The sequence below is a fragment of the Kockovaella imperatae genome (genome assembly GCF_002102565.1).
Source record: "Kockovaella imperatae strain NRRL Y-17943 chromosome Unknown BD324scaffold_5, whole genome shotgun sequence".
Lineage (NCBI taxonomy): Eukaryota > Fungi > Basidiomycota > Tremellomycetes > Tremellales > Cuniculitremaceae > Kockovaella > Kockovaella imperatae.
Genome location: NW_019028945.1, coordinates 1,198,150 through 1,223,808, shown reverse-complemented (window position 1 = coordinate 1,223,808; position 25,659 = coordinate 1,198,150). Strand labels below are relative to the sequence as shown.

At 52.4% G+C, this 25,659-nt stretch overlaps 12 protein-coding genes and 1 non-coding gene across 13 annotated transcripts; 7 read left to right on the top strand and 6 right to left on the bottom strand.

Moving 5' to 3' along the window:
• Positions 1-190: 190 nt before the first annotated feature.
• Positions 191-1,943, top strand: BD324DRAFT_650579 (RNA polymerase III RPC4-domain-containing protein; the record flags this gene model as incomplete). The annotated part of the gene is made up of 5 exons (XM_022018171.1): positions 191-639; positions 682-836; positions 875-1,368; positions 1,427-1,663; positions 1,701-1,943. The coding sequence occupies 5 exons, from the start codon at positions 191-193 to the stop codon at positions 1,941-1,943; spliced, it is 1,578 nt and encodes a 525-aa protein (XP_021872032.1).
• A 50-nt stretch (positions 1,944-1,993) lies between these two features.
• On the bottom strand, positions 1,994-2,869 carry BD324DRAFT_578523 (Fructosamine/Ketosamine-3-kinase; the record flags this gene model as incomplete). The annotated part of the gene is made up of 4 exons (XM_022013330.1): positions 1,994-2,077; positions 2,120-2,220; positions 2,263-2,441; positions 2,481-2,869. The coding sequence occupies 4 exons, from the start codon at positions 2,867-2,869 to the stop codon at positions 1,994-1,996; spliced, it is 753 nt and encodes a 250-aa protein (XP_021872031.1).
• Positions 2,870-3,310: 441 nt separating this feature from the next.
• BD324DRAFT_650577 (hypothetical protein) lies at positions 3,311-6,974 on the top strand (the record flags this gene model as incomplete). Its single annotated transcript, XM_022018170.1, has 7 exons — positions 3,311-3,316; positions 3,371-3,433; positions 3,471-3,812; positions 3,848-5,457; positions 5,493-6,586; positions 6,622-6,794; positions 6,834-6,974. The coding sequence occupies 7 exons, from the start codon at positions 3,311-3,313 to the stop codon at positions 6,972-6,974; spliced, it is 3,429 nt and encodes a 1,142-aa protein (XP_021872030.1).
• A 53-nt stretch (positions 6,975-7,027) lies between these two features.
• BD324DRAFT_624287 (phosphatase 2C-like domain-containing protein) lies at positions 7,028-8,715 on the bottom strand. The gene is made up of 6 exons (XM_022015681.1): positions 8,090-8,715; positions 7,775-8,050; positions 7,593-7,730; positions 7,407-7,555; positions 7,093-7,372; positions 7,028-7,056 (listed from the first exon to the last, which is right to left on the bottom strand). Exons 1-6 carry the CDS (start codon positions 8,584-8,586, stop codon positions 7,038-7,040), a joined length of 1,359 nt encoding a protein of 452 aa, XP_021872029.1. The 5' UTR covers positions 8,587-8,715; the 3' UTR covers positions 7,028-7,037.
• A 446-nt stretch (positions 8,716-9,161) lies between these two features.
• BD324DRAFT_t14 lies at positions 9,162-9,266 on the top strand. Its single transcript has one exon. It is a non-coding gene; the product is annotated as a tRNA-His (tRNA).
• Positions 9,267-9,289: 23 nt separating this feature from the next.
• On the bottom strand, positions 9,290-10,803 carry BD324DRAFT_624286 (hypothetical protein). Its single transcript, XM_022015680.1, has 5 exons — positions 10,601-10,803; positions 10,366-10,563; positions 9,869-10,330; positions 9,692-9,813; positions 9,290-9,653 (listed from the first exon to the last, which is right to left on the bottom strand). Exons 1-5 carry the CDS (start codon positions 10,791-10,793, stop codon positions 9,306-9,308), a joined length of 1,323 nt encoding a protein of 440 aa, XP_021872028.1. The 5' UTR covers positions 10,794-10,803; the 3' UTR covers positions 9,290-9,305.
• Positions 10,804-10,965: 162 nt separating this feature from the next.
• On the top strand, positions 10,966-11,335 carry BD324DRAFT_650574 (hypothetical protein; the record flags this gene model as incomplete). The annotated part of the gene is made up of 4 exons (XM_022018169.1): positions 10,966-10,977; positions 11,013-11,083; positions 11,122-11,215; positions 11,267-11,335. 4 exons carry the CDS (start codon positions 10,966-10,968, stop codon positions 11,333-11,335), a joined length of 246 nt encoding a protein of 81 aa, XP_021872027.1.
• A 116-nt stretch (positions 11,336-11,451) lies between these two features.
• BD324DRAFT_624283 (inorganic pyrophosphatase) lies at positions 11,452-12,874 on the bottom strand. The gene is made up of 10 exons (XM_022015679.1): positions 12,728-12,874; positions 12,655-12,670; positions 12,565-12,613; positions 12,471-12,514; positions 12,353-12,430; positions 12,255-12,305; positions 11,876-12,213; positions 11,715-11,836; positions 11,568-11,677; positions 11,452-11,529 (listed from the first exon to the last, which is right to left on the bottom strand). Exons 1-10 carry the CDS (start codon positions 12,836-12,838, stop codon positions 11,492-11,494), a joined length of 957 nt encoding a protein of 318 aa, XP_021872026.1. The 5' UTR covers positions 12,839-12,874; the 3' UTR covers positions 11,452-11,491.
• Positions 12,875-13,019: 145 nt separating this feature from the next.
• BD324DRAFT_590063 (cop9 signalosome complex subunit 1) lies at positions 13,020-15,100 on the top strand. The gene is made up of 8 exons (XM_022013784.1): positions 13,020-13,200; positions 13,253-13,611; positions 13,652-13,786; positions 13,825-14,139; positions 14,177-14,380; positions 14,420-14,638; positions 14,689-14,798; positions 14,840-15,100. Exons 1-8 carry the CDS (start codon positions 13,062-13,064, stop codon positions 15,045-15,047), a joined length of 1,689 nt encoding a protein of 562 aa, XP_021872025.1. The 5' UTR covers positions 13,020-13,061; the 3' UTR covers positions 15,048-15,100.
• A 1-nt stretch (position 15,101) lies between these two features.
• BD324DRAFT_624277 (hypothetical protein) lies at positions 15,102-16,228 on the bottom strand. The gene has a single exon (XM_022015678.1). It carries the CDS (start codon positions 16,163-16,165, stop codon positions 15,164-15,166), a length of 1,002 nt encoding a protein of 333 aa, XP_021872024.1. The 5' UTR covers positions 16,166-16,228; the 3' UTR covers positions 15,102-15,163.
• Positions 16,229-17,163: 935 nt separating this feature from the next.
• On the top strand, positions 17,164-21,225 carry BD324DRAFT_417583 (hypothetical protein). The gene is made up of 7 exons (XM_022012727.1): positions 17,164-17,836; positions 17,884-18,609; positions 18,654-19,164; positions 19,208-19,339; positions 19,383-19,703; positions 19,762-20,592; positions 20,648-21,225. The coding sequence occupies exons 1-7, from the start codon at positions 17,267-17,269 to the stop codon at positions 21,175-21,177; spliced, it is 3,621 nt and encodes a 1,206-aa protein (XP_021872023.1). The 5' UTR covers positions 17,164-17,266; the 3' UTR covers positions 21,178-21,225.
• BD324DRAFT_673514 (glycoside hydrolase family 5 protein) lies at positions 21,226-22,932 on the bottom strand (the record flags this gene model as incomplete). The annotated part of the gene is made up of 4 exons (XM_022018941.1): positions 21,226-22,568; positions 22,611-22,726; positions 22,767-22,824; positions 22,869-22,932. 4 exons carry the CDS (start codon positions 22,930-22,932, stop codon positions 21,274-21,276), a joined length of 1,533 nt encoding a protein of 510 aa, XP_021872022.1. The 3' UTR covers positions 21,226-21,273.
• A 475-nt stretch (positions 22,933-23,407) lies between these two features.
• Positions 23,408-25,498, top strand: BD324DRAFT_650568 (peptidase, S9A/B/C family, catalytic domain protein; the record flags this gene model as incomplete). The annotated part of the gene is made up of 1 exon (XM_022018168.1): positions 23,408-25,498. One exon carries the CDS (start codon positions 23,408-23,410, stop codon positions 25,496-25,498), a length of 2,091 nt encoding a protein of 696 aa, XP_021872021.1.
• Between the last annotated feature and the right edge of the window lie 161 nt (positions 25,499-25,659).

The following is a 25,659-nucleotide window of genomic DNA, read 5'->3' as shown; positions in this document are numbered from 1 at the left end:
AGTCTGTTCACTACTCGCGACGTGTTCATGTACGAGTGCAATGCAAATGAATCCCATCCCATCAAGATGGGCACTGGGCCACTATTTTTCTGAAACAAGGTCACGTGATTTCAGGATTTTTCGGCGCATCGAGTCTCCAGTCATATCTTCAACCTTGTACCGACGACTACAACGAAGACCCCGCTCGACCATGTCAGAGCCTTCCAAGACAAAGAAGCGGTCCATGCTGGTCGCTGCGGCCCGTCAGGCTCCGGTCGCATCATCTGCCTCCGCCCCCGCCTCTACTCCCACTGGCAACCCTCCTGTTCCTCGAAATCCCCTCAACCTCAGTGGAAAAGGGACCTCTGTAAATGGTTTGCCGACCAAGCAGGAGACGAGCGATAGACAGACAGTCGCTGAGCCTCAGATCATCGAGACGAAGCCGGATATCGCGTCTGTGACGGAGGCGGAAAGCTCTACTGCCTCTGGGATTCCCTCACCTGACAAATCCCAATCTCTAGGCGAGCCCCTCTCCCGGGCCAGCTCAATATCTGGCTCGTCGACACCTCAACTTGGATCAACATCGGGATTTGGGGGACAATCAGCGATTCAAAAGATGAAATTCAAGCCTCGAGTACCGATCAGATCAAGAGTGAAACAGTGAGTGAGGTTGACCGTTCAAGCTGACATGGTCTTCTTCAGGGAAGTCGATGTAAAGCCAGAGATATCCGCCAGTCCGTCCCGTGGAATCGCCCGAGGTAGAGGGAGAGGTGGTGGTCAGAGGGGAGGCCGAGGATCGTATCAGTCCGTTTCGGTCGCTGCTGGTCCCTTTGGAGCTCCGCGAACTCAGATCAAGCGTAAGCTTGCTCCTAAAGACTGTCACTGACCGTCACAGAATCGTCACGACGGGTTGCTCCTGCACCGGCGCCACGTCACTTTGACCTGACAGATATCGACATGTATTCAGATAATGACTCTGATCATCCCATGACCAAGAATCGCGTCGTTGACATCGATCGCGTTTCGTCACTGCATGAATCCGCCCCTACCAGTTTACATCGAAGTCGCAAAGATGGAAGCAAAGGCAAATCGAGGTCACAGTCACGGGGTACGAGCTCAAGAGGACAGACGAAGATGGACGTAGATAGTGTGCCTTCGCTCGTCAAGGCTGAGCCGATGTCACCGGAAAAGAGGGACGTCAAGTCACTGGCGGATGAGAGTGCGTCGAGTCGATCTCGATCAGATCGAGTCAGGTCATTTGCAAGGACAGGCGGGGATGATGAGGAGGATGAGGCGGATGTGAATGAAGCGAACAGGGTCGATCTGAGTGAGAGTGAGAGTGAAGAGGAGGATGAGGATCTGAGGGATGACTTTGTCCCCGATGAGAGCGTGAGTCAGCAGTCAGCACAAGCAGATGGGAGCGCTGGGAGTTGACAGGCAGACGCAGGACGAGGCCAACAAGCTTTACATATTCCAATTCCCGCATTTGTTCCCTCATTTCATACCACCTGGACCTGTTGACATGACGGCAGAGGAGGACGTGAAACCTGATGTCAAGACTACCCAAACCAAGGGGAAGAAGCGAGGTCCAGCGCCGCCACCTCCGGAAGGACGGATAGGCACGTTGGTGGTGATGAAGAGTGGGCGAGTCAAGATGGTTCTCGGAAAGGACATTGTGATGGATGTGGGTGACCTGATCGAAAACTCACCTGACTTTGCAGGTCAATTCTGGTGTACAAGCCAATTTCCTCCAACAGATTGTCCACCTCGATCCACTGCAAAAGGCAGCGACGGTTCTTGGAGAAGTCCACAAGCAGTACACTGTCACGCCAGATATCGATCGACTCCTCAATGAGCTATACATCCAAGGCGGACAGACTCCAGCAGACAGAGAAGCAGATAGAAGACGATTGGCAAAGGACGTCAAGATGGAGAAGGGACTCGTCAAGTTGGAAGTTGAGTGAGCCGTACATATGCTACAGGTGGTTTGGTTCTACTCGGCGTTACAGATGTATTATACAGTCTCCGCCCAGGCTGTGAGCGACTTCATGATGCGCAGGGCACCCTCTTTATACATTGTTCCGAACATGAGAGTATGCTGAGAAAGGATGAGCGTGTTACTCGAGGATTTTTAACTCACATTCAGATGGTGATACAGTTCATACAGCTGGATCAGTTGGTCGTATCGTTCAGATCGTGGATGAATCTCGTGGTAAGCGTCGTAAAAGTCGTTGGTGAAGCCTAGCCCCTGTCAGAAATGATTCCAAAGTCGACGACATTCACCTCCAAACATCTTGGTCATACCTAGTTCGGCCTCATTGTGTCCCCAGAAAGACGACGGGTCAAAGATGACCGGCACCTGTGTGGTCTGATCGTAGCCTGTGTTCCCGTACCATAGGTCGCCATGTATGATGACAGGCTGAGGCTGGGGTTGGATCGAATCGAGGAGGAGAGGAACCGCCCTTAGAGAATTTGAGCTCCCTGGCCGCTGGTTCACTTACTTGTCAAGTAACCCATCCCATGCTTTCGCCAAGTCTGTGTCCTCAATTCTCCTGATCATGTCTCCCAATCTTCTGTCTCGCCAGAAGGTCTTCCAATCTCCTTCCCATGTATTGTCCTGCTGTGTGACTCCACAGAATGTAGGCACCTCGAAGCCATATCTCCCAGTGTACCCTTCTGTGTCCTTTGGAGGCAATCGGTGCATCTCTGCAAGCTTTCGTCCGAGCTCGCGCTGGTATGATCCTCCATGCAAGGGCTGCAAGTCAAAGTACTGAGTCACCATGGCGCATTCGTTTCCATCTGCTGATTCTGCATAGCCATAGAGACGCGGTATGAGTGACTCGGGAGCCGTTGCTGACATGGCCTTGAGTGATGCTGCTTCGCCACGCATCTGGGGTACCGCTCGACCGGAAGCCGTGGGGACCAGATAGGCTATCCCAGAATCATCGCGAGCAATAGTCTGAGGGCCATGTTCTACGACCTGCACCGTCTCAGGGTCAATGCCAGCCTGTCTGAAGCACTGGATCGTCAATGGATGCAGCTTCTGAGTCCTTGATGTCATGTCATTTGTGGATGTAGTAGGCTACAGCTACAGCCTACTATTTATTGACAGGTCGCACGTGCGAGGAACTTTTGTCGTTCAACCCAAAATATTTCCATCCACATCTCACATCCAATATCCATCTTCCATCTCATTCTGGTACGGCAGCGACAAGGAACATGACTCGGAGCATACAGAGCAGTATCATCAGCCTCATATAACAGCATAACAGAGGGATAGACGGCGTTTCGAGGCCGAGATAAGCCGCCATCCATCCATCCACCATCCATCATGAAGGTGAGGCTTTCCCTTTCTCTAGTCCAAAACTTGATCCTGACACGGTTTCTCCAGTTCGGCAAGACTATACAATCGCAACAAGTGCCTGGCTGGGGCGAGTACTACCTCAACTACAAGGTGAGGTTCGACTTCTGGACCCCGCTGACTATGTCAGGCCCTCAAAAAGATCATCAACTCGTACGCTGCTGGTAGACCCGCTTCCGATGCGTCCCTTCTCTCCCTCGGTTTGAGACCATCCAAACGGTCTTTGTCGACCTCTGAACGTACAGATTTTGACTCACCTTCGTCTGACATCTCTCCGCCTCTGCAAGATGCGCCCTCGGGGTTCACCTCGCTTACCTCCGCACCTTCGTTGAACGGCGGATCATCCAGGATCGATCTGGGCAGCGGAAGTACCGGTATCGGACATCGATCCTCCGGCGCACAAGAGCGAAGTGAGAGCTTCAAAGCGCATCGAGATGTCTTCTTCTTCACCCTTCAGCGAGAGCTCGAAAAGGTGAGCTAGGATGCACTTCGCATCGCTGACGCCAGATCAACGCCTTTTACCTCATCAAAGAGCGTGACCTCCGCCTACGTCTTTTAACCCTCCTCATCAATAGAAAACGTCTCCTCCAACACGCTCCACGGATAGCTACACCTCCGACCGAGACGCATGATGGAGCTCTCTCAACAGAACAGCGGTCCAATGAATGGCTGAGCTTGGAAGAAGGTTGGCGTCTTTTCGAGCGGGATTTGGGCAAGCTCCAAGGATTCATCGAGATCAACGCAACGGGTTTCAGAAAAATCCTGAAAAAGTGGGACAAACGTAGCAAGAGCAATACCAAGGAGCTATATCTCGAACGTCAAGTCGAAGTACAACCGTGTTTCAACCGCGAATTTATCGCAAAGTTATCAGACGTCGTCGCTGCCAACTTATTGGACCTGGAGAATGGCTCGGAGAATCTTCCCAAAGCTATCTTTGCGGATTTACCAGAGTCGCTGGGAGCGGATGGACTGGCTTTCGATAGACAGGTCGACTTTGACGTTGACGCTGGGCAGGCAATGGCGGCGGAGAGTTTGGTCAATCTCGAGGCGAGTTTGCACAAGGCCATGGACAGTGGACCAGAGGGGATCAAAGAGTGGCTCAGGATGGCCAGATCGAGACAGAAGCGAGGGAATGATAAGCAGGTCATGAGGATACTGTGGCGAGCAGCGCTGCAAGTCCCAGTGGACGATCTCGAGTTGGTCTTGTCAACCGTGGACCTCGACTTGACCTATGTGGACGATATCAATGGCAGAAGTCCCCTGCACCAAGCCTGCATCGCCGGTTCCCTCCCTCTGGTGCATCTCTGCATGGATAGAATGCCTAACCTGCTCGAGAAGCCCGATTCGTACTATCGAACTCCCCTGCACTACGCCACGATGCACGGTCACGCGGACATCGTGTCTTTCCTCCTGGGTCGTTCGGCCAACCCCGCTGCGACTGATATGGATGGCTACACTCCGCTCATGCACGCCATCGTCAAAGGTCACTTGGAAGTTGTCCAGCTTTTTGTCCGCGATCGCATCACCCTCGAACCCACCCACATCTCTCACGATCTCATTCCCTTGTCACTGGCTTGTCAATTTGGTCACGTCGAAGTGGCTCGACTCTTGCTGCAGTGTGGAGCCAAGGTACTGCCAAATTCTGAAGGCATGTATCCGCAACACTTTGCAGCTAAAGCGGGTCATGAGGCGATCTGCCAGCTGTTGGTCGATGAAGGTGGACCTAACGGAGGAGGCAAGGATAGACAGGACAAATACAATCTCTGGACGCCGATGCACCACGCAGCGATTGGTGGAGGCCCTCGACACCTGGCCTGTATCAAAATCCTCATCTCTGCGGGATGCGATGTCAACGCGACGGACGAGTATGGCAAGTCGCCAGGATGGTACGCCGCCTGGTTTGGACATGTCGAGAGCTTGAAGTTCCTCTTGGCGTCGGGTGCGAAGTTGTCGGGACAGCAACAGACCTTGTCGGGAATGGAGAATTTGGGTCTGTCAGCTGACCCACAGATGGATTCCATGTCACCGGGCTCGGATCTGGACTTGGATCAATCGGGACATGCAGGGGAAGAGTTTGAGTTGATTCCTTCGTTGTCGCTTCCTCCGCCTATCATCCCGTGAGTCGAGCCGCGATGATTGCGCTGAATGCCAGGCTACGTGTGTATGGACACGAATTCCTTGCAAACCGATGTTTGGTGCAGCTGTCCCTAGGTCACCGTCTCAAGTCGTCCGCCCGAGTTCCCGCCGTCAAGCTGTATTCTCGATCCAGTAAAGACTCTCTTCACCTCTGGTCATCGCTGAAACTCGTCATGACTTCCAAGTCAGATATCACTGCTGTCCCCCACAGTGTCATTCTTCCCCTTGCAGATGACCGCGAAGTCTTTTCCTTTCAGGTCAAAAGCCTCGAACATTTCACCCTTGAGCTCTCCCTCTACCCAACATTTGGCTCCAAAGTCATCGGCCGGGCCGTCATTCTTCCGTCGACATTCCTCGACATTCGTTACCACAAAGGGTTCATCGTCCCATTGCTCGATCATCAGATCAAGACGATTGGCGAGGTGGCGTTCGAAGTCAGCTGTATCAAGCCATTTGAAGAGGCTCAGTTGGAGATTGGGGGAAGAGTCGAGACGTATTGGAAGAGCAAGATCACCCCTTCTACGCCGTCTCAAGACCACGCGCACCTTCCCACATCACATCGTCCGCTCAGCGTGTCCACCTCGTCACCCTCTCTCGCTCCGCCAGTAGCTTCCAGCAGCACGACCAAAGAGTCTGCCCTAGTCACCGCTTCGTCACTCTCTGGCGAGTACGTCGAGGTGATTGTCCAAGTGACAGAGGATGGTGTCCCCATCGCGTACCCTCACACTGCTCTGCCCATCACCGACATTGACATTGCGGTCCCCGAGGTCACTTTTGCCGAATTTGCAGCCCTGGCCTCGAGGCAAGGCAGGGCTGACCCAAGCTGGAACTTTGGCAATGCTACAGAGTTGCATGGTATCCTCTCACAAGCGATGGTCCCGCTCGAACAGGTTTTACGGCATGTCTCCCCAGACGTGGGTCTCAATATCCAATTGAGGTATTCCAAATCGTCCGTCAAGAGCCATACTCGAAGTCTCGAAGTGAATCAATTCGTCGACGCTGTGCTGCACGAGATATATGACGCAGGCAAGGTTAGCCCAGGGCGCAAGATCATCTTCTCCAGTTTTGATCCGACAGTGTGCACGGCGTTGAACTGGAAACAACCGAATTGTAGGTGCTATCGTCGAGGTCTCGCTAACGCTCAGATGCCGTCTTTTTCGCTTCGTACTGTGGGATCTCTCGCACAAGACAGGATCGAGACCTCGAACCCGCCTCTCTCGATGAAGAGTCAGATCCAAGATGCCTCAGCGTCAGGGAAGCGGTCAACTTTGCAAAGACGACGAATCTGCTCGGAGTGATACTCGAGGCGACTACATTGGTGAGATTGGTTGTACAGTGGGCCTCGCTGACATTCCAGGCTGCGGTCCCCTCACTTGTAGCGTCTGTCAAGGACGCAGGACTGCTCTTGGCAACCTTTGGAGACCCGACTCACGTGGCTGCTTTGAGAGCTGGTGCAGCAGATGGAAGAACAGTAGATGCATTCGTGGCAGAAGGGTGAGGCCATGCTTTCAGATAATTTGGCTGACGTTCAGGTCGATGACACTGACTATATAGATGTATACTAGTTGAAGCTGAGAACCCTGAAGCGTCAGCCATGCACTGCGCGTGTGACTCACTGGACACTGATATCGTCTCGGAACATCCTGGCTTCTTCGGACAAGACACTGAGCATGCTTCGACCTAGCATCTCATTGCTCCCGCCATAAACGTTCCGGATGAGATGTGTTGCGGCGTTGGCGTCATCTCCAACGATGAAGTCATGATCAGATTCATTGTGCTTGGCCTCATTATCCATTGGATATGTTTTGACGAGCTCTTGACGCGTGATCTCCTTCTCGCCGTCACTCCTAGCGGCCATGAGTTGAACCGATTGTTCAGATGTCAATCGGTCCCACACTGATGTCAGTTCGGTACAACAGATCCCACTCACGTCCATCGCTTGCAAGGACGATAAATTTGAGGGTCTCTTCGCCTTGCTTGAAAGACCGGACGGCGATCTCGGGCTTGTTCGAGACGTACGGAGGGGTCTTGACGGGTCGTTTGGGTTCCTTTTGAACGACATTGAATGCAGATTTGAGACTGGCAGCTTCAGCGATGTCTAACACGAGCGACCTGCCTCTTGTATTCGTCACTCGGCATCTTGAACAAGAAATCGCCAAACGCTCGGCTGACCATGATAGTCGCGAGGACCCTATGGGTATCTGTCTTGACGACAATATCATCACGCTCTTCTTCAGGATGCTCGGCTCTCATCCTGGGACCGTCAGCATGACATCTCAACATCCATGTCTACCTCACCGTTCGACTTCATTCGGATTGTTCGCGTTCAAATCCTCTGTGAGTGGATCGCACTTCCATCCATTTGGACCGTGCCACCCTGCCACAGCTCGACAGTCCCCAAGGTTGATGGCGTAGATTCGGTCGTGTGACTTGTCGACAATGACGGTAAGCGCGCAAGAGCCTGAGAATCCCGCCATACCGCCCATGGCACCAGCAAGGGTGGAAGGAGAAGCCGAAGACTCGCTGAGAGCGGCTCGAAGAGTCTTCATGAGGTCTTCATCCCATGCTGCGTATCTAAGACTTTTTAGCTGCTGGGACCGATCAACCACTCACGTCTCCTCAATCACCGCCTTGACTTCAGCTTCGTCGTCGAGTCCCGAAGCCAACAACGCCTTGGCGAGACATGCATGCAAAGTCTTGCTGAGCAATTCGCTCGTGGCTGATCCAGCATGACCATCGAATACGGAGGCAAAGATTAAATCGCCATCTTCGGTCGATTTGGTACCTGACCATGCTGGCCAGAATGCGCCGTCCAGCTTGGTGGTTGACGAAATGACATCTGACGCGATCCGATCCTCGTTTCCGATAGCAGCGGGACTGTATCCGAGGCAGTTCCCTTGAATGGTCACGCTCGATGCTGTCTTATTCACCTCTCCTCGCTTCAAGGTCGCGTTGAACTGCTCCTTGGACACGAGGATATGCTTTGAAGGTGGAGGTGCAGGATACCCTTCTTCCGCAATGGTGAACTTGAACTCGACAAGATCGTCAGACAAAGGGATGAACTCTGCAGTGTTATCTTCTCGGTCAGTCAGAATACAGGACGACGGCATATTGGGTGGGCGGGCTGTGCAGGACAAAGTGGGTCCCGTGTATTCATATATATATATATACATAGGTGCGTCTGGTCTGGACGAAGGATGATGAAAAAGCCATTTTTTAACATTTCATTTATCATCGGGAAGCCCCGAACAAAACCGCCTTTTCCATTCGGTCTCAGGCACACAAAAGAGGTTCCAGAAGTTGTCGGATACTGGGAGAGAGTCGGGGCTAGAAGGGGTAGATGATCTCGATAGAGCAGCTATCGAGGGCTAGGGCGAAGGAGAGAGAGAGAGAGAGCGACAGGGGTCGAGGGCTCACTCCATAGCATGATAGGAGAATCAACATGGGTTCCCACAGCCCGCATGGTGCTATCTTCCAACCATATGTCCCATCCGCACATAGCGCCTCGGTTCCCTCCCCCCTTTTTCACTCTGGACCAGGAACAGCTCCACGAGACGAACGAACGCCACGCCTAAAAATGAACGGGGCAGAGATGTATATGCCGTCGTACAACAGGGATGGGAAGCCGACGGAAAGAGTGAATCAAACATGAATATATTCACAAATTTTCTGGCTGAAAAGATCAGTTCCTGTGGTCAAGTGGTATGACGAAACGTTGTGGAGCGTGCTGTCTGAGAAAACTTCGGCGTATAGCGCCGTTTCGGCCCGTGTTCGATTCACGGCGGGGACATCTCTTTTTTGTCTTTTTTGGTTGTGTTCACTTGGGATTTCATTCCGCCATGTTCATGAATCTGGCAAAGTTCCTCTCCAGTGTCCTGACTGCCCAGACTTCATCTCGTTCCTCAGTCCTGGCCCCCTCCTGCTCCTCCTGTTCCTCCTTCGCGATGACTTCGTCCAAGGTCCAGGCGGGCGTGTTCTCATCCTCCAACTTCCATCCCCTACACCTAGCTATCCACTCTGTGGCGCCCCATACAGCCCTGGTGCACAATGTCAGGTCATGCGAATCAGATTCTACCAGCATCCGATCTTTTGATATGGTTCTAATGAGCTCTGCGGCGTGACTTGATCGAGACGTGACGAAGATGGACGGAGAAGCGTAGACGTTGAGCAGGTTCCGCTGCGATGATCAGCGACCAGCACCATGTGAGATCTCACTTCTGTCTGTTTCCAATGATCTGGTGAAAACCCTCCGCCTGAATGTATGTCCACGTTGATTCTGTTTGTGAATCGATTCCTGTGTCTATCCCTCATCTTGACGAGTGTGTCGAATGTGGGCCCTGAAAAATCAGCTTGGGCGAGGCGATGCGATGCGAGAGGATCCTACCAACTCACCAGCTGCAGCGACAGAATGCAATGATACATTGACGCCATGCTGTATAGCCACCTCGAATTGACGTTCCAGTATGGCAATCTGATGCGCCATTGACGTTTTGAAGGGCGTCAACACGTTCCAGTTGTCGCCTTCTCGATCATCAGTCTCTGCATCGGGATGTAGGTGTCTTGCAGAGGTCGGCCAACGTAGCCTGGCACCTCCATCGAGACCCACTTCGCCGAGCATCGTAAGATTACCAGCAGAGACTGAGTCTCTTATATCTGAGGATAGTTGAGAGATCAAGGGTCCAAATTCGATGGGGTCGGGAAGAAATGGTAGAAGGAGTCCCAGGAGCTGACCTTTCTTGGTTGGGGGAGGTGTTGATGAATCATGTTGAGGAAAGAAAAGTGACGTGTAGTGCTCCTCTTTCGACGGTGGAGGTGATTGGAGCGTGTATCGATGAGAGAACCATGGGTGATAGCCTGAGCGTAAGCGAAGAAGATGTCCTGAAACTCACCAAAACATGCAATGATTCTCGAGCCAGAGGATGAAGGTTTCGTATCGCCCTTCTTCCATGGTCTAGCCAATGCGACGGACCTGACTTTTGGTTGGTTTTCGGGCTCCGTAGCCATCGCCGCTACCGCCCCAAGGGATGTGGCATCGTACGCTGAGGCAGGTTGATCCAGGTCCGTAGGGTGACAGTGGGCGTCAGTGACTGTGAATCAGCGAGGGCAGCAAGAGATGGGACGTACGATGTGAGAGTATATGAGCTGGAGGTAATTTCAACGTCATCCAGTTGGGTGGATCGTGATCCGGTGTCTGTGTCGGTGTCGGTGTCGGTGTCTGGCGACTTGGTTGATTCTGACTTGACGAGCTCATCCTGAGACTTCGTATCGCTTTGTGCGTGCTCAACCTCGTCGCCTTGGTCAGATACCAAAATCTCATTGAATGGACATGCATCAACAAGGTCACTTGCTTAACTTGCGCGACTGTCTTTTTGAATATTCGACGGTTGGGTTGCTGACGGCCATTCCTACTTTCTACATTATTCCACTTCTACACCTTCGTCGACGAGCCCAATCCAGTACTTGACATGACAGCACTTGGAAGCGCCACGATGACGGCAACTGTAAGTGCTTCAAGTCGTGCGGGCTCATAAGTCAGCCCAAAGTCCCCTATGCAGAACGAGCAGCAGAGCTCGAAAAGGAGATCGAGCGATTAGAAGCTGAGCTAAGGTGAGTTCAGAGCTCGATTGTACATGCCTAATGAACAGCGGTGAGGATCCTCAAGCCATCATCAACAGGCATATCCGCCGGCTTCATCGCTACAATGAGATCAAAGATGGGACGCAATCACTCATCGCAAAGGTGCTTCTCTATCAACCCCTTTTTTTTTTGACAGCCGCTGATTCGCGCAAGTATGCTGTGATGACGAATCAGACCGTCCGACAGGTTCACGAAGAGCTCGAACTCCCTCTCAAGGACTAGACGACGAAGGATGGGTGAAGACAGCAGACCTCCTGAATAGACAACGCTGCTACATGGCCAGCATCGACAACGCTCCATAAAATTGATGACAGATTCACGCTCTCTTCACGGCGATACGACCACTTTTCATGCATTCGATCCATTCACTACTTCACTCTACATGGAAGCAGACGAAATGAAGAAGCTCTTGGAAACTAGACTGTCAGCTCGAGCCCCCTCCGGTATGACTCACTCGAAGGGTCAATAGGCGCAGGAGGCTTTCTCGAGTCCGCAGGAATGGAGGTGTACGCCGCGTCCGAAGTTGAGACGAGACCTCGAGATCCCTTGACTTGAGTGTTGTGCCTGAAAATTCAGCCTATGTTACCCGCAAACCACTCACAAAGAGATTCCGCCAGGGTTCGTTTCTCCAGTGATGAGTTTCTTCCAAGCCTCGTGACACTCGAGAATGATTTCGACGGCGTATTTCTTGCTCTTTGCCTCGCCAGAAAAGGCAAAGACGTTCTGATCGTTTCAGTACGTGTCCGCTCAGGTGTATCCCACCTCTGGCTTTCCATCGGGAATCTTGTAGATCCTGAACCACTCGTTGGTAGCTCGGATCAAGCCCGGCAGGTGTCTCTCGACATCTTCGATATCGTTCAATCGAGGAGCCAAAGGGTCATTGACATCCACAACCAAGACTTTCCAGTCGGTTTCTCCCTCGTCGAGCAAGGCCATGATACCGAGTACTTTGACCTGCTTGACTTGACCAGTGTATCCAACGGCTTCTCCGATCTCGCAGACGTCGAGCGGGTCGTCGTCTCCGTTGGCACCGGTCTCAGGGTGCTTGGCGTTTGGGTCTTCCCAAGTTTGAGGGAAAGCTCCATAGTTCCAGAGGTAACCTTGGAAGAGTCAATGATACCCCAGAGAAGGGTCAGCCCACCGTGATGAGGAAAGCAATTTCGAACGTATCGAAGCTTTCCCTTCTTAATGTCTACATTCTGTCAGAAACAGGCTCAGCCAAGTGTCCCTCATGCTCACCCTGCTTGATGGGATTGAATCCCTCTTCCTTGGAGATCTCCATCTTGGCGTTGGTCCATCGAGGCACCTCGACAATCACTGTGAAGGTGAGTATAGTCTATGGCCTGGATGCACTCACTGTTGAGGATATTCTTCGACTCGTCGGCAAAGAGGGGAATGTCGCTGTAGAGATGAGTGATGAGGAGATCGACGACGATCTCAAAGGCACTCACTGAAAGGGAGAGATGACCTTGCCATCCTTTTCAAGGTAGACTCGGTGCTCTGATTCGACTCAGCATGACCTTCCGCATTCTCTAACCCACCGAGGGTGTTCGCAGCCTGTTCAACCCAACAACATTCAGCGAGCCGCCCCACCGAAACGTGCAATGGACTCACCCCGATCTGCCTGGTAGAGTATTCAGATTTACCCGCCATGATACCTAATGTCTTGAATGGTGAGAGGTGATAGAGTGTTGTAGATAATCTTCTGAGCGCTGTTATGCTCATGCAAGTATAAAGCTTGCCTGCTCAACGAGTCAAGTGTCGAGCTCACCATCCTGCCCCAAATTCCAGATAATCTTTCCCTGACGTGCGAGGAAAACGGAAGCAATCACACGTGGCGATCTGAGGCGTTGCGAGATGGGGCACCACATCCCTATGTCTGCTCTGCCTGTTGGTTGCGAAAGCAAGCTGCACCTCGTCGATTGACATTCAACTCGGCGGCCTCGACATGGACGACCACGATACGGTCTTTGGGGAGGCTGGGCCGTCAAAGGCAGCTTTCAACGATGCTAAAGCATCAACCGAGTCGCTCGGCGCGATCGATCCTGACTCATTCGATACCATGGTATATGAAGGGACATATAAGGGTGAGTCAACGCGAGTTTGACGCCCATCCATACCTGACATGACCTATCCAAGGCCGAGCCCTGATCACTCGATACCTACACATGTCAAAGGTTTCCTCGAGGCAACCTTCGCATCCAGCGCTCGCCAAGATCGCTTGCCTCAAACTATACCCAATGATCAAGGATCAAACGTTGGACCATAAATCGTATCTGAACGTGATGACCAAGCTGCACGGTATCTGCGCAGGACGGTCATCAGCAGGCACGGGGGCCGGGATGGAGGTGGATGGTGGATCTGGCCAGAGTGAAGAGATGGGCGTACCTGATATGGAGTGGGTTGAAGAGACGATGGAGAAGGAAAGGAAGGAAGCAGCGGTATTAGACGTTGATCTCCGAGGATACATGAGCAACTTGATCAAAGAGTCAATCAGGGTGAGCCGATGGAAGAAGCTACTTAGGCTGACTTTCGCAGCTCACATACCTCGCTACTGCCGAGCTCGCCATCAAGGCCGGAAACTTCAATGGCGCGATCATGAATTATACTGCGTCAAGAGAATACAGCACATCTCCTCAACACCATCTGGATTTAGGTCTAGGCATTCTCGAGGTGAGTGAGCAGCTTGAGCGATTCTGAATTGTCTCCAGACCTCACTGTCATTCAATTATCTGTCCTCTCTCCCCGGTCAGATTCCACGCCTTGAAACATACCTTGACAGGTTATACCCCGCCGCTGGATCTTCGACGACGCGAACCGGCGCCGACCCGTCCATCATTACTGCTGGTGAAGTCCGCGAGAATAGAGAACGAGAGGCCAGAGGCATGTCCACAAGACGGAAGATCGGCGTCAAAATTCGAGTCGCCAAAGGACTTGTGGCTCTTGGCAACAAGGATTATGACAGAACAGGGAGGGAGTTTAGTCAAGTTGGAGAAGATGGAGGTTTGGGCGACTGGGAGGGTCAGGTGGGTCTCGCATCTCACTCCCTCGCTTAATGTCCAGGTGATATCGACTTCTGACATGTGTCTCGTCACTGCTCTCTGTGTACTTGCGACGGGATCCCGCGACCGTATCCGCCAAGAGCTTTTAGACCGGTCATCCTTCAGGATCGGCCTGGACGACACTCAAGGTTGGATCCTAGACCTCGTTCGCGCATTCATGGATGCGCAGTATGGTCAGGTGTCGAGTACACTGGCGAAACATGAAGTGAGTCCCGTACTAGACGTCGTGACGCTGATCGCCCAGCCATTCTTCCTTCTCACGCCCTTCCTCTACCCTCATACTCAAATTCTCATCAATCTCATCAAGAGCCGTTCGATCGTCCAGTATATCGAGCCGTTCTCCTCCATCCGGATTGACACTATGGCCACGGCCTTTGGACTCAGCGTAGCCAACACGTTGGAGACAATAGAGAGTTTGATCAAGGATGGCAAAGTTCGAGGAAGGATAGATCTCATCGACATGGCAGGTGCAATCTTTATTGTGATTCCGAACAGATTCTGATGCCTCTCTAGGTGCTCACTATCTCTTCTGTTGATCTCCGAGCCCAGGTCTACGATCGAGCCTTTGCAGTTGGCAAGACTATTCTTCCTCAAACGCACGGCGCGTTGATTAGGATGAAGTTGTTAGTCTGATCATGCTCAAACCCTCGCTGAGATTTGTCAGGCACGAAGCAGGCATCAATGTCGACCCTCGCGTGCATTCGAACGAGTCAAAGTCCCCTTCGGCGCCTCTTACCGCGCCACTGATGGGCCCGACAGACTCTACTGATAATCTTGAGACTGCCGAAGGGTTTCACGATGCTCCGGAGCAGTTCGGATTTCAGGATGATGACACTATGAAGGATCTAAGCTCCGATGGCGAAGTGGCGTGACGCTACCTTCTCGAAGTACCATGTACATAGCCACATCATGCACTGTAATATACATGCCGGTTCGTCAGAGATCGTGGATGGCACATTATCCGATTGCGAGGATTCGACTCCTCCCCTTACACTTTGATCCCCAAGTTGGAACCATTCCCAATTGTCTTCCACCGCCCAACGCCTTGCCCACGTGTGGGCTTTCCAGCCTCGTGCTCCCACTGCTCATCACCGTAGAATGCCTCTAGAGCTCTATCCTCTCTATTCGCCGGTTCTCGCAGAGCCTTCTTACCAGATCCACCGGCGTCATTCTCCCCCTCGAACGACTCATCTAATAAACCATCTTCCTCTTCTAGCTCACTCAGTCCCATGTACGCTTGCCCTACGCCCGGGTCGATAGTCTTGGTCAAGAGTTGAAATCGTTTGACAGCTCGTTCTCTCTCCCTCTTGTCATCTTCTGTCTGTTCTGCTACACCTAAGCCCGAATCGAATACAAGTGGATCACCACCATTTGCGAGTTTAGATTTTGGGATTTGACGTCGGGAGATGATGAGTGTTTGACGAGTGCGGAGGAGATGAGGTTGACTGGAGAGGACAGCAGGGGGTAGATCGTTCAAGGCAACGATCTCATGTGGCTGAGATAGAGTGTCAATGGGCGGGTGAACCACGGCAGTCCGCCTACTCACATCAACAGCATAGCGTCTAGCAATGAAGAGAAGGGTATCGGATTTAGAGACTGGGTGCCTGATCTCGACGGTCTCCATCTCCTCTTCCGACAGGGAGCCTACATGGGCATGATCCCCGCTCGGCTCTGCCGACCTCTCCGGCTGACAATCGATCGGCGCATCATCGTATGCGGGGGGATCATCCTCATCGTCTCCGATCGTGAACATGTCGCTCTCTTCCATCTGTGCTCTCGGATCCCTCATGGCTCTCCTCGACCGCGCCGCTCTCTCCCCTTCCAACGTCTTCACATCACCACATTTCAGACATGGGATGTAATCTTTCAATCTCGGGTTACGCGAAAGGCATGAGGAACATATCGGCGTAGAGCAGCAGGGTGTGAGCCAGGGCGATCGTTCGAGAGCTAATTCAGATGAGCATGTGAGGCAGAATGAGGACGAGGCCATGATCTGTCAGAAGATGCCGCAAATGATAGTACTGGACCAAGGGAGGCACAAGCAGCAGCCAATGACCAAAAGGGTGGAGGCTTGGAGACCGGTGATCGAGAGTGGCAAATGAAGGCCATTTGGCGGTCATCACCGCTCATTCAAGGCAAAGAAGGGTTCATAGGGACTAGAGCCGCAACAGCTGGTGAGAAAGTACACAGTACTGCGTACCTCACACACCATTCCAATCTCCGGGAATCTAGACCCACATACATACATCTTTGCCCTGACTCACAATGCAAGCAAACGATAGTATCACTGCCTCGTCGGCCAACTTACCGCTCCACCACTCGAAATTGGCCAAGCTCAAAAGGCGTTCAAGCGGCGTCGCAACACACGCATTCCAGGCGTTCGGGCAAGAACAACGACCAGTCAGATGTCTGCAAGGCCCAAGTGCAATGCGACGATAACGGAGTGGAGGGCGTCATATGGCCTCCCCCTTTTTTTTCGACTATGTGCCTTTTGCTTCGATCGAGGACGCTAGTGAAAAGAAGTATGCAGGGATGGCGCTCATTGCCGGACGATACAAGAGCTGTACATTGCCCGCCGAAGCCAGCCAGGCCCCCTCCCTCATCGTTGGATGCACAATCTGGATTTGTACCAGCCTGAGACAAATGACGCTGAAAAAAACCGCCACAAAGCCAAAAGCGAATAAAAAGAAAAAACGCCACAATGGTCTGCCACCTCCACCCAACTGCCACTTTCGTTGTCTTACACTCTAAATCATATACCTCTTGCATCCTCGTCGAGATATCTTCTCAATGTCCACAGACAGAGAGAGAAAGAGAGCAAGCATGGGCAAGCAAGAATGTACCTCCTCACAGGGCCTCGTCAGGCGGCGTTATTGAGAGGCACGTAACAGCTGATTGGGCGTTCATGGAGGCGGCGTCGACATGAGATCCAAAGCATTATAAAGAAACCGTACTGATTGTGGAGAAGGATGTCTTCTTCCCTTTACTCACTCGTTTGTCTTCACTCACGTTCATTTTCACAGGATCCGTTGATCGGACTCGACTCGAAAAAGCTGCAGGTTCAGCGATCACATATACGCAGGGCGGCACAATGCCCAACACTCTTTTCACCCCTTCGACTTTGCTCTCCCTCATTCTCCTTTTCAGCCATGTTGCCCACGGGTTCAACTGGCACAGCGCCGCCAACACTCTGGTCGTTGAACGACTGGATCCCATCGTGTCGCCTAACAGCGTCTCGAGCCACATGCACCGTGTGATCGGTGGCTCAGCTTTCGGCGCAGCGTACAACTACGCTGATCAGGTCGCTTCCCAATGTACGAGTTTCATCGTCTCGGCAGACAAGTCGAATTACTGGATGCCAACCATCTACTGGATCAACTCTAATGGTACATTCACTCCGATCCCTTCAACTCATGAGCTTTACTACTTTCACAATCAGAATTCTCCTAATGAGGTCGTCCAGCCCTTCCCAGAGGGATTGAGAATGATCGCTGGAAGTCCCATGGCCAAGTCGGCGGCCCCGGGATACCTCGTCTCAAAGTTTCATTGCAGGGTCAATGCGAACGAGAACGACGACGTATACTCGGACAACTTCAATTACGAGCAGCCTTGTCCTAACGGTCTGACTGCTGAAATCCATTTCCCATCGTGCTGGGATGGGGTGAGTCCGATCCCCACAGCAGCTGCATTGCTGACCAGTCTCCTCAGGTCAATCTGTACCTGCCAGACTCGTCGCACATGGCCTACCCTACCCAAGGGTCCTTCTTTGGTACCTGCCCTTGGTCTCACCCCATCCGACTTCCCGGTATCATGATTGAGCTCTTGGCCAATACCTTCCTCGTGGCACCATCGCCCAACACGACATTTGCAGGCAACCTCGCATGGGCTAATGGAGACACGACAGGATACGGTATCCATGGAGACTTTACAAACGGTTGGGAGACGGAGGTCCTTGCCGCGGCCCTCAACAGTTCAGCCTGTAACACTGGTGATATGGAATGGACAGACTGTCCAGTCTTCCAACCTTATCTTCAGAACTACAATTCTGGATGTCAACCCCAACATGGAGTCATGCTCGAGTCGTATGGAAATGCCGATGGCGTCGCTATCCCTTATCTCCCAGGATGTAATCCTCTTTGGGGAGCCTCGGGCCCCAAGCCGACTTGCTCCACAAACCCACCTCAGCCAAATGTCACTCCTCAGTTGGGTACGAACGGGCCTCTCGTCGCTGCTGCGCCTGCTGTGCAACCTCTGCCCAAGACTCCTGGTTGGAGCAACATTGGTTGTATTGCCGACGGAGATAATGTGGACGGATTGTTGGACAACTCGACTCGATTCTATGACAGTAGTATGACACAGGAAATCTGCTTGGATTCGTGTCTCCGATCAGGGTACAATTTCGGTGCGATCGGATATGCCTGGGGCGAATCTTGGGTGAGTCAAGACTAGATCGGATTCAAGCTCACTTTTCTCCTCAGGCCTGCACCTGCGGTTCGCAAGTCGACCCCAATGCTTGGATGTATCAAGGCATGTGCAATATGACTTGTCCCGGAAACAAGACCGAGAACTGTGGTGGTTCTGGAGCTCACTCGGTCTTCTACGCGCCACCCGGGACACCCATCTCAGGCAGCTACACCACCGACCTCGGCTGTTATCAAGATCCTCAGAGCTCGTCCGCGCCAAACCTTGAGAGCACTTCCTCTTGGAACTATACCAACTGGGACACTATGACTCAGGAACTCTGCCTTCAATCATGTGCCAATAGAGGATATGATTGGGCAGGTATCAAGAACGGAGCTACTTGTTTCTGTGGTTCTCAATCAACTTTCTCACTCGGCGCTGGCAGCTGGGTCGGATCCAACATTTGCTCTGCCAAATGTACTGGAAATTCAACACAGTCTTGTGGAACTTGGAACGGATTGAGCGTCTGGAACGTCACAACTTCAGGTTACACCAAAGCTGTTCCGAACAAACCTGCGGGTTACATTGGTGAGGCTCACGATCAAGCGCGGAAGAACTGATCGGGTTGCAGAATGCTACTCGGATGGTGGCGGAAATGCCCTCAATGGCCCTCGCTGGAACGACGGTTCGAACACCCCACAGAGATGTCAGATGGGTTGTGCAGAGCTTGGCTACTCTTACGCCTCGGTCTGGAACAGCAATGGTGAGCTGACCCACACATCGTTTCAGCGAGCTGACTCTTGTAGTGTGCATGTGCGGTAACACGTTTGACAAGGGCAGCTACTCTAGTCTTCCAGTCGGGATGTGTTCATCTACTTGTCCTGGATCCAGCAATGTCACCTGCGGTGGACCAGGTAATGGTGAAATCTACAGCACGAACGTCATGGCCGCTGCTGTGGCTCAGGAGAAAGCGTCGAGGCCTGCCAATTGGTTGGGTTGTTTCCCTAACAATAACGGCAACTTCCCTTCGAACCTGACCTCGGGAAGCGGTTCACAATCTCCTCAGAACTGTATCGCAACTTGTAACGGTGCTGGATACCCCTACGCAGCAGTCAACAATGGATGGCGTGAGTGGGACCCGTCTAGATTGATACAGATTTTCCAACTCTTCTGACACACTTGCAGAATGTCGATGCTCCAAGACCAACCCCAGCGTTGGACTTTCACCTCAACCAGCCAGTATCATGTGCACGGTCGGATGTAACGGCGCTTCGAACGAAATGTGCGGTGGACCCAACAGTGTCGACCTTTATGGACCGGCTGCTGGTTCAGTCGTCTCCAGCTCTTCTGTCGCTTCGAGCCTCGCTAGCAGTACGATCAAATCGTCTGCGTCTTCCGCCGCGACGTCCTCAACATCCTCCATCAAGACCACCCCATTGAGCAGCGCGATCAGCTCCAGTGTGATCAGCAAGAGTACCAGCACAGCTGCCAGTAGCAGCACGACCAAGACCACAGTCGCCGCTTCTTCAGCCACTGTCAGCTCTGCAAAGGCTTCCGTTGCGTCCTCATCCGCTGCATTCCCAAATACACCGGCCGCCAGTGCGTCAAAGTCATCCACCATGGCCTCCTCCGCTCGATCTACATCGGGTTCATTATCGTCGACCTCGGCAGCACGATCATCTTCGTCGAGCACGTCCACCAGGTCTACCACGTCTACCACGTCGACGACGTCTACGACGTCTACCGCTTCCTCGACCCGTGCATCCTCGTCGACTACCTCGACCACCTCGACCATTTCGACCACAGCACGCAGCTCGACATCATCTTCCCCAGCCTCCAGCTCGTCGTCCTCTGTGCCAGCTTCCAGTACCTCTACCGCTCCTACCACCGCCATCACGTGTGCTGCCGACTTCCACAATTTGAATGGACCCATGTACTACAGCAATTTCATGACCAATGACGTGTGCGTGTTCTGGTGTAAGAACCAGAACCAAGCGTACGCCGCTACGCAAGGCAGTGAGTCCCTCCTTGATTGAGTTGTGCCGAGCATCCGAGCTGACTCTCTTCGTAGCGGCGTGTATCTGTGGAAACACCGCACCGGTTGTTCCTTCGACAAGATGCGACTGGACATGCTCTGGCAACTCGGCGCAATCATGTGGTGGACAATACGCCGGCACCGTTTTCTCGACTGCGGACAGTGCAAACTTTGTCAATCCCCAGGTTTCTCAGTACAATGATGGGTACCTCGGTTGTTGGTCCGATTCGGGCTCGTCTAGACTGTTGTCCAACATGGTCTCCTGGACGGGTACCAACACGGTCGAGTCATGTCTCAATCAATGTCACAGTGCAGGCTATCAATTTGCGGCTATGGAAATTGGATCTCAGTGCTGGTGCGGAAACGATATAAGCAATAAAATGTACATGAAGCCCGACTCGGAATGCTCGATGACTTGTTCTGGAAACTCGGCTGAACAATGTGGAGGATCATGGCGAGCTTCTCTTTACCAAGTCGGTCAACCGGGACCGAGTAAGCGACAGGTCGAGGAACCCGTTCGAGTCAAGAGGTCTTACCCTCCGCCGATGAGGCGATTTCGTTTCTAGTCTGCATCTTGATGATGATGCGACTTGATCGCTTGTACACTATACATGTTTATAATGCACCTATGTATTACTTTGAACGGGGACATCCGCGATCCTTCAATCCGCACAGAACTGCAATGTGTACAAGCTCTCGGCCGGAAGCTCAAAGTTGACCACTCCATTGGTTATTTCCGGTCTCGGCTCGACTTCCTCCCAATCGGTCGACGGATCGGTCTTGACCACATGATAGAGGTGAGAAATGGCAGCTGGAGCTTCCAGAGTCATGTTGAAGCTCGTGCTCTGGTTGTTGAAGAACAACACGTTCCAAGTCTGCGCCCAATTCCTCTCCTCCACGGCCGATCGCTTGATAGTATAAACCCCATTTTTCGTGGCGAAGGCGTTCACGCCGTAAGGTAGTTGTGTCGACGGGACGTCATACCTTACACTTCCCGGTCGGTGAAAGTAGGCAAAGTGCTTCATCATGAAGGCTCGCTTGGTGAAGTAGAGATTGTAGTCATGGGTCTGATTGTAATTTGGATCAATGTAGATCAATCCAGAGTTGTATCCCGCGGTGTTGTTCACAGCGGTCGCGCATTGTTCTCCGTCGATGGAAGGCGAGCAAGGAAGGTCGGCCACTGCCGTCCACCAGTCGAATGACTGAGCATTGGCAATGGTAAGGAATTGCCAAACGTATCGAGCGACAATAAGCGCATTGGTCATGGTTGGATCGTTCTGCGATGCGAATGCCGAGGGACCATTTCCGGACGAGTTGGAACAGCAAATCTCGGTAAACTTGATAGGTGGTGGACTACCTCCAGTCAAGTTGAGGACCTGCTGGTAATACTGGGCAAGTTGATCATCGGTCACATAATCGTAGTCGTGTACAGCGGTATTTGACATGCACTTGTAAGCTTCAGGGAGCCAATGAGGATTCTCAGGGATCCCTTGAAGGTACGGTCGACTTGTCTCATCCGCAATGACCCCAACGCACGAGGCCGAAGAGTTGTCTAGGCTGTCTCGGAGAGTGTTGATAATGGGTGCCCGGAGAGCAGGGACCACAGACATGCCTTCTTGTCCACAATCAGATCGATTGTTATCCGGTTCGTTCATCGGTGAAATGTATTTGATGTCAATACCATGGTCCACCCAGTGGGACAAGACAGTGGTCATGTAGTCGGCGTATTCATCCGTCTTGTTCGCTGTAAAGTTCCAACCACAGGCGGCGCCATTGGTTGCAATGTGTGATGGCGCAGCATTGATGAAGAAGGTAACGTAGGGTACACTGTAGTTTTGAGCCTCTTTGAGGAAATGCACACCGGCATGATCTCGAGACCAGTCGTACGTCCCGTTCCGAAGTAAAAAGGATTCGACACGAGAGCCGTTAGTCGTGACTTGGTGAGTATCGTTGCCGCCTGATATCAGTCAGCCTTTTTGGTTGGGCCACGGATACTCACCATCACCTCCCATGTTGTATCTATACGACGACAGATACAAACCATCCTCCGAGAAGAGCCAGTGGCTCAGATTGTTCTGCTGTTCCACGGGAAAATGAATCAGATCGTTCGGCCACCTAAAAGGTCAGAAGAGTGTTGTTGCTCTCATGCCCTCACCATGCACCAGATGCGCCAAAGCTGGAGATCTCTTGCTGAGGACAAGAATCAATCTTGACTGTATGATCATCAGCAATGACGTCGATGCCACATTCCACCCACCGTTGACCACCTCGCCTCGAGTCGAGCTGACGAGACCGAGAGCAAGCAGTATGGCGGAGATCATCTTGGACGTGTGAAGAGAGACTGCTGAGAATGGGAAGAGATCCATATCCAGTCTGAAGTCCGTTCCCGGAGTCAAGGTATATATATATTCATATATCGAAATAGGTCTAGCGTCTATCCGGACCGTCGAATCGTTCCTCCGCTATGGAGTTTCCCCCTTACCACAGGGCAGCATGTCGGCGAAATGAACCTCCCTCTGTAGTTTCTATACGAGCTCGGGAGATTCTCGCCGACTTGGTGATCCCCCAAAACGGGAACGATGACCTCACTAGTGACTAGTGGATTGTCTCGATGACCGGAGGGGCCACCGGAGTCCCCACTCTTTGGACACATGCCGGTGGCTAAAAATAAACTCAACATCGGATCCGAAGTGTGATGGATCTATATGAACGACGAAAGCAACATTCACGTAGAGATTTCGTGCACAGTCAGGCCGATATCTGCACCTGGAAGGTCCAAGCCATAAGTTCAAAAGAATGGCCGTCAATGCCCACTTACCCACGCTGGAGGACCTGGATCACGATCCTCGACTGTGGCTTGAAGAGATCGACGGCGAGCAAGTATCGGCTTGGACCGAAGAGGAAAATGCAAGGACATTGGCCTATCTGGATGGTCCTGCGCTGCAGAAAGACGTTGAGAGAATCAAGGCTGCCTTGAATCAGCCTGATCGGATCCCTCATGTCCGACGAAGAGGTGATTATCTATACAATCACTGGACCGACGCAGAGCACAAGAAGGGTCTTTGGAGGAGGACGACGTTGGATAGTTTTAAAAGCTCAGCGACGGTATGGGAAACCATTCTCGACATTGATGCACTAGCCAAGGAAGAAGGCAAAGAATGGGTATGGGCAGGTGCCGTCAGTTGTCCGCCGCAACATGAACGAGTCGCTCTCAGGCTCTCACCTGGCGGTGGGGACGCAGTTGTCCTACGCGAATTCGACATAACCACCAAGACATTCGTCAAAAATGGGTTCGAGCTTCCGGAAATGAAGACACAGGTCGCTTGGCTGGATGAAGATACGCTTACATTGACGGCGCCAAGCAGTGCCGAGCTATCTACTAGTTCTGGATATGCCAGTGCTGTGAGGCTCTGGAGGCGAGGGACCGATCCCAACGACGCCCCGATCATCTTTGAAGTGGACAAAGATCATATCGCTGCCGGAGTGGCAGTCGACCACTCCGTATCACCCCCTCGTCTCATCTTTCACGATGTGCAAACTTTCTTTAGTAGCACTGTGTCTTTGGGGGATCATACTGGTCCAAAACATCAGATCGACATCCCGCGAGATGCTCACATATCTCAAAAGGGAAACTACTTTTTGATCCGACTACGAACGAAATGGGACCTGCATGGCCAGACCTTCAAGCCAGATACAGTCATCTCTCTCCGTATAGATGAGATCCTACAAGGAGTCACGGATCCTACGGTCTTGTTCGAGCCAAGCGAGCGAAAGATCAGCAGAAGCATGGAATTGATCGACAACCATGCTGTCTTACTGGTGCTCGACAATCTCGCCCCCGTTATCCAAAGCATTGACCTAGCCGCGACGAGACCCGGTGTCAAACCCGATGTCAAGACAATACCGGGGCTAGCGGATATCTGTGACATTGTTGTCGAAGCTCTGGACGACCATACAGCAAAGAGTGACGGCACATTGCTCATCACATTCGAGAATCCTATCACACCTGTCACGCTCTACCTGTCTTCGGTCCATGACCCCTCTCTCCAGCTCCTTCGTCAAGTGTCTCCCATGTTTGACGCCAAAGGGCTCGTCACGAAGCGGCTCGAGGCGATCGCAGACGATGGCGAAAAGATCCCATATGTCATCACTGGGCCTTCTACCCCACCCGATGGCAAGGCGTACGTCCATCTGACTGGTTATGGTGGGTTCGGAATCAATCCGATGCCAATCTATGACAGTCGGTCAGGTGTCTTATGGCTGGCTCAAGGTGGGACATGTGTTCTTGCCGCTCTGCGTGGCGGCGGAGAATTCGGAACACGCTGGCATGAAGCTGGCCGTGGCAAGCTCAAGATTGTTGCCCAGGACGACTTGGCTGCCGTCTCAAAAGATTTGGTCAAACGCGGAATTACGACTGTGGATCGCATAGCTGGAGATGGCAAATCCAACGGCGGGTTACTGATCGCCAATATGATGACTCGTCAACCGGATCACTTCAAAACACTCTTGTGCCGAGTACCATTGGTCGATATGTACCGTTACGCTCAGCTCCTCGCGGGCGCCTCGTGGCGTAGCGAGTATGGAGATCCGGCGATTCCTCAGGACTGGGAATATCTGCAAAAGATTTCAGCTTACCACACCTTGGGCATTAGGATCGATTCCAAGAAGTATCCACCCATCCTCATTACGACGAGCCGAAAAGACGATCGAGTGCATCCAGGACACGCCAGAAAGTTTGCAGCCAAATTGAGAGATTTAGGGTACGACTGTTACTTTTACGAGTTGACAGGAGGTGGACATGGAGCTGGAGCAGATGCAGATGAAGCTGCCTTCTCGTTGGCTCTGGGAATGTACTTTCTGAAGCGGAACCTCGGTTGGATCGAGTGATGATGTGGAATGCCACCTAGTGGGGTCATTGGCCCGTGCAAATGTACAATATGACCAGATTCTGGCTTCTCGGGTTCGGGGATACAGCTGGACTGAGTGGTGTAGCATCATCGCACAACTCATGCTATGAGCGGATGTTCGCGAGTAATGTTCCCGGTGAC

What these genes read in the sequence shown, in the direction of transcription:
- BD324DRAFT_624287 (XM_022015681.1), bottom strand. Translation starts at nt 8,586, where the DNA reads ATGCCGTCGTCCTGTATTCTGACTGACCGAGAAGATAACACTGCAGAG. An exon ending in AAGGCGGTGATTGAGGAGAC is followed by an intron (nt 8,051 to 8,089) that starts GTGAGTGGTTGA and finishes AAAAAGTCTTAG; the next exon opens with ATACGCAGCATGGGATGAAG. An exon ending in CCGAGTGACGAATACAAGAG is followed by an intron (nt 7,556 to 7,592) that starts GCAGGTCGCTCG and finishes TGAAGCTGCCAG; the next exon opens with TCTCAAATCTGCATTCAATG.
- BD324DRAFT_624286 (XM_022015680.1), bottom strand. Translation starts at nt 10,793, where the DNA reads ATGAGATTTTGGTATCTGACCAAGGCGACGAGGTTGAGCACGCACAAA. An exon ending in AGCTCATATACTCTCACATC is followed by an intron (nt 10,564 to 10,600) that starts GTACGTCCCATC and finishes GCTGATTCACAG; the next exon opens with TCACTGACGCCCACTGTCAC. An exon ending in ATCATTGGAAACAGACAGAA is followed by an intron (nt 9,654 to 9,691) that starts GTGAGATCTCAC and finishes TGATCATCGCAG; the next exon opens with CGGAACCTGCTCAACGTCTA.
- BD324DRAFT_624283 (XM_022015679.1), bottom strand. Translation starts at nt 12,838, where the DNA reads ATGAGCATAACAGCGCTCAGAAGATTATCTACAACACTCTATCACCTC. An exon ending in AAATTGCTTTCCTCATCACG is followed by an intron (nt 12,214 to 12,254) that starts GTGGGCTGACCC and finishes GACTCTTCCAAG; the next exon opens with GTTACCTCTGGAACTATGGA. An exon ending in TTCCCGATGGAAAGCCAGAG is followed by an intron (nt 11,837 to 11,875) that starts GTGGGATACACC and finishes TGAAACGATCAG; the next exon opens with AACGTCTTTGCCTTTTCTGG.
- BD324DRAFT_590063 (XM_022013784.1), top strand. Translation starts at nt 13,062, where the DNA reads ATGGACGACCACGATACGGTCTTTGGGGAGGCTGGGCCGTCAAAGGCA. An exon ending in TAGGTCTAGGCATTCTCGAG is followed by an intron (nt 13,787 to 13,824) that starts GTGAGTGAGCAG and finishes AATTGTCTCCAG; the next exon opens with ACCTCACTGTCATTCAATTA. An exon ending in GCGTTGATTAGGATGAAGTT is followed by an intron (nt 14,799 to 14,839) that starts GTTAGTCTGATC and finishes GAGATTTGTCAG; the next exon opens with GCACGAAGCAGGCATCAATG.
- BD324DRAFT_624277 (XM_022015678.1), bottom strand. Translation starts at nt 16,165, where the DNA reads ATGGCCTCGTCCTCATTCTGCCTCACATGCTCATCTGAATTAGCTCTC.
- BD324DRAFT_417583 (XM_022012727.1), top strand. Translation starts at nt 17,267, where the DNA reads ATGCCCAACACTCTTTTCACCCCTTCGACTTTGCTCTCCCTCATTCTC. An exon ending in CAAACCTGCGGGTTACATTG is followed by an intron (nt 19,165 to 19,207) that starts GTGAGGCTCACG and finishes ATCGGGTTGCAG; the next exon opens with AATGCTACTCGGATGGTGGC. An exon ending in AGCAGTCAACAATGGATGGC is followed by an intron (nt 19,704 to 19,761) that starts GTGAGTGGGACC and finishes ACACACTTGCAG; the next exon opens with AATGTCGATGCTCCAAGACC.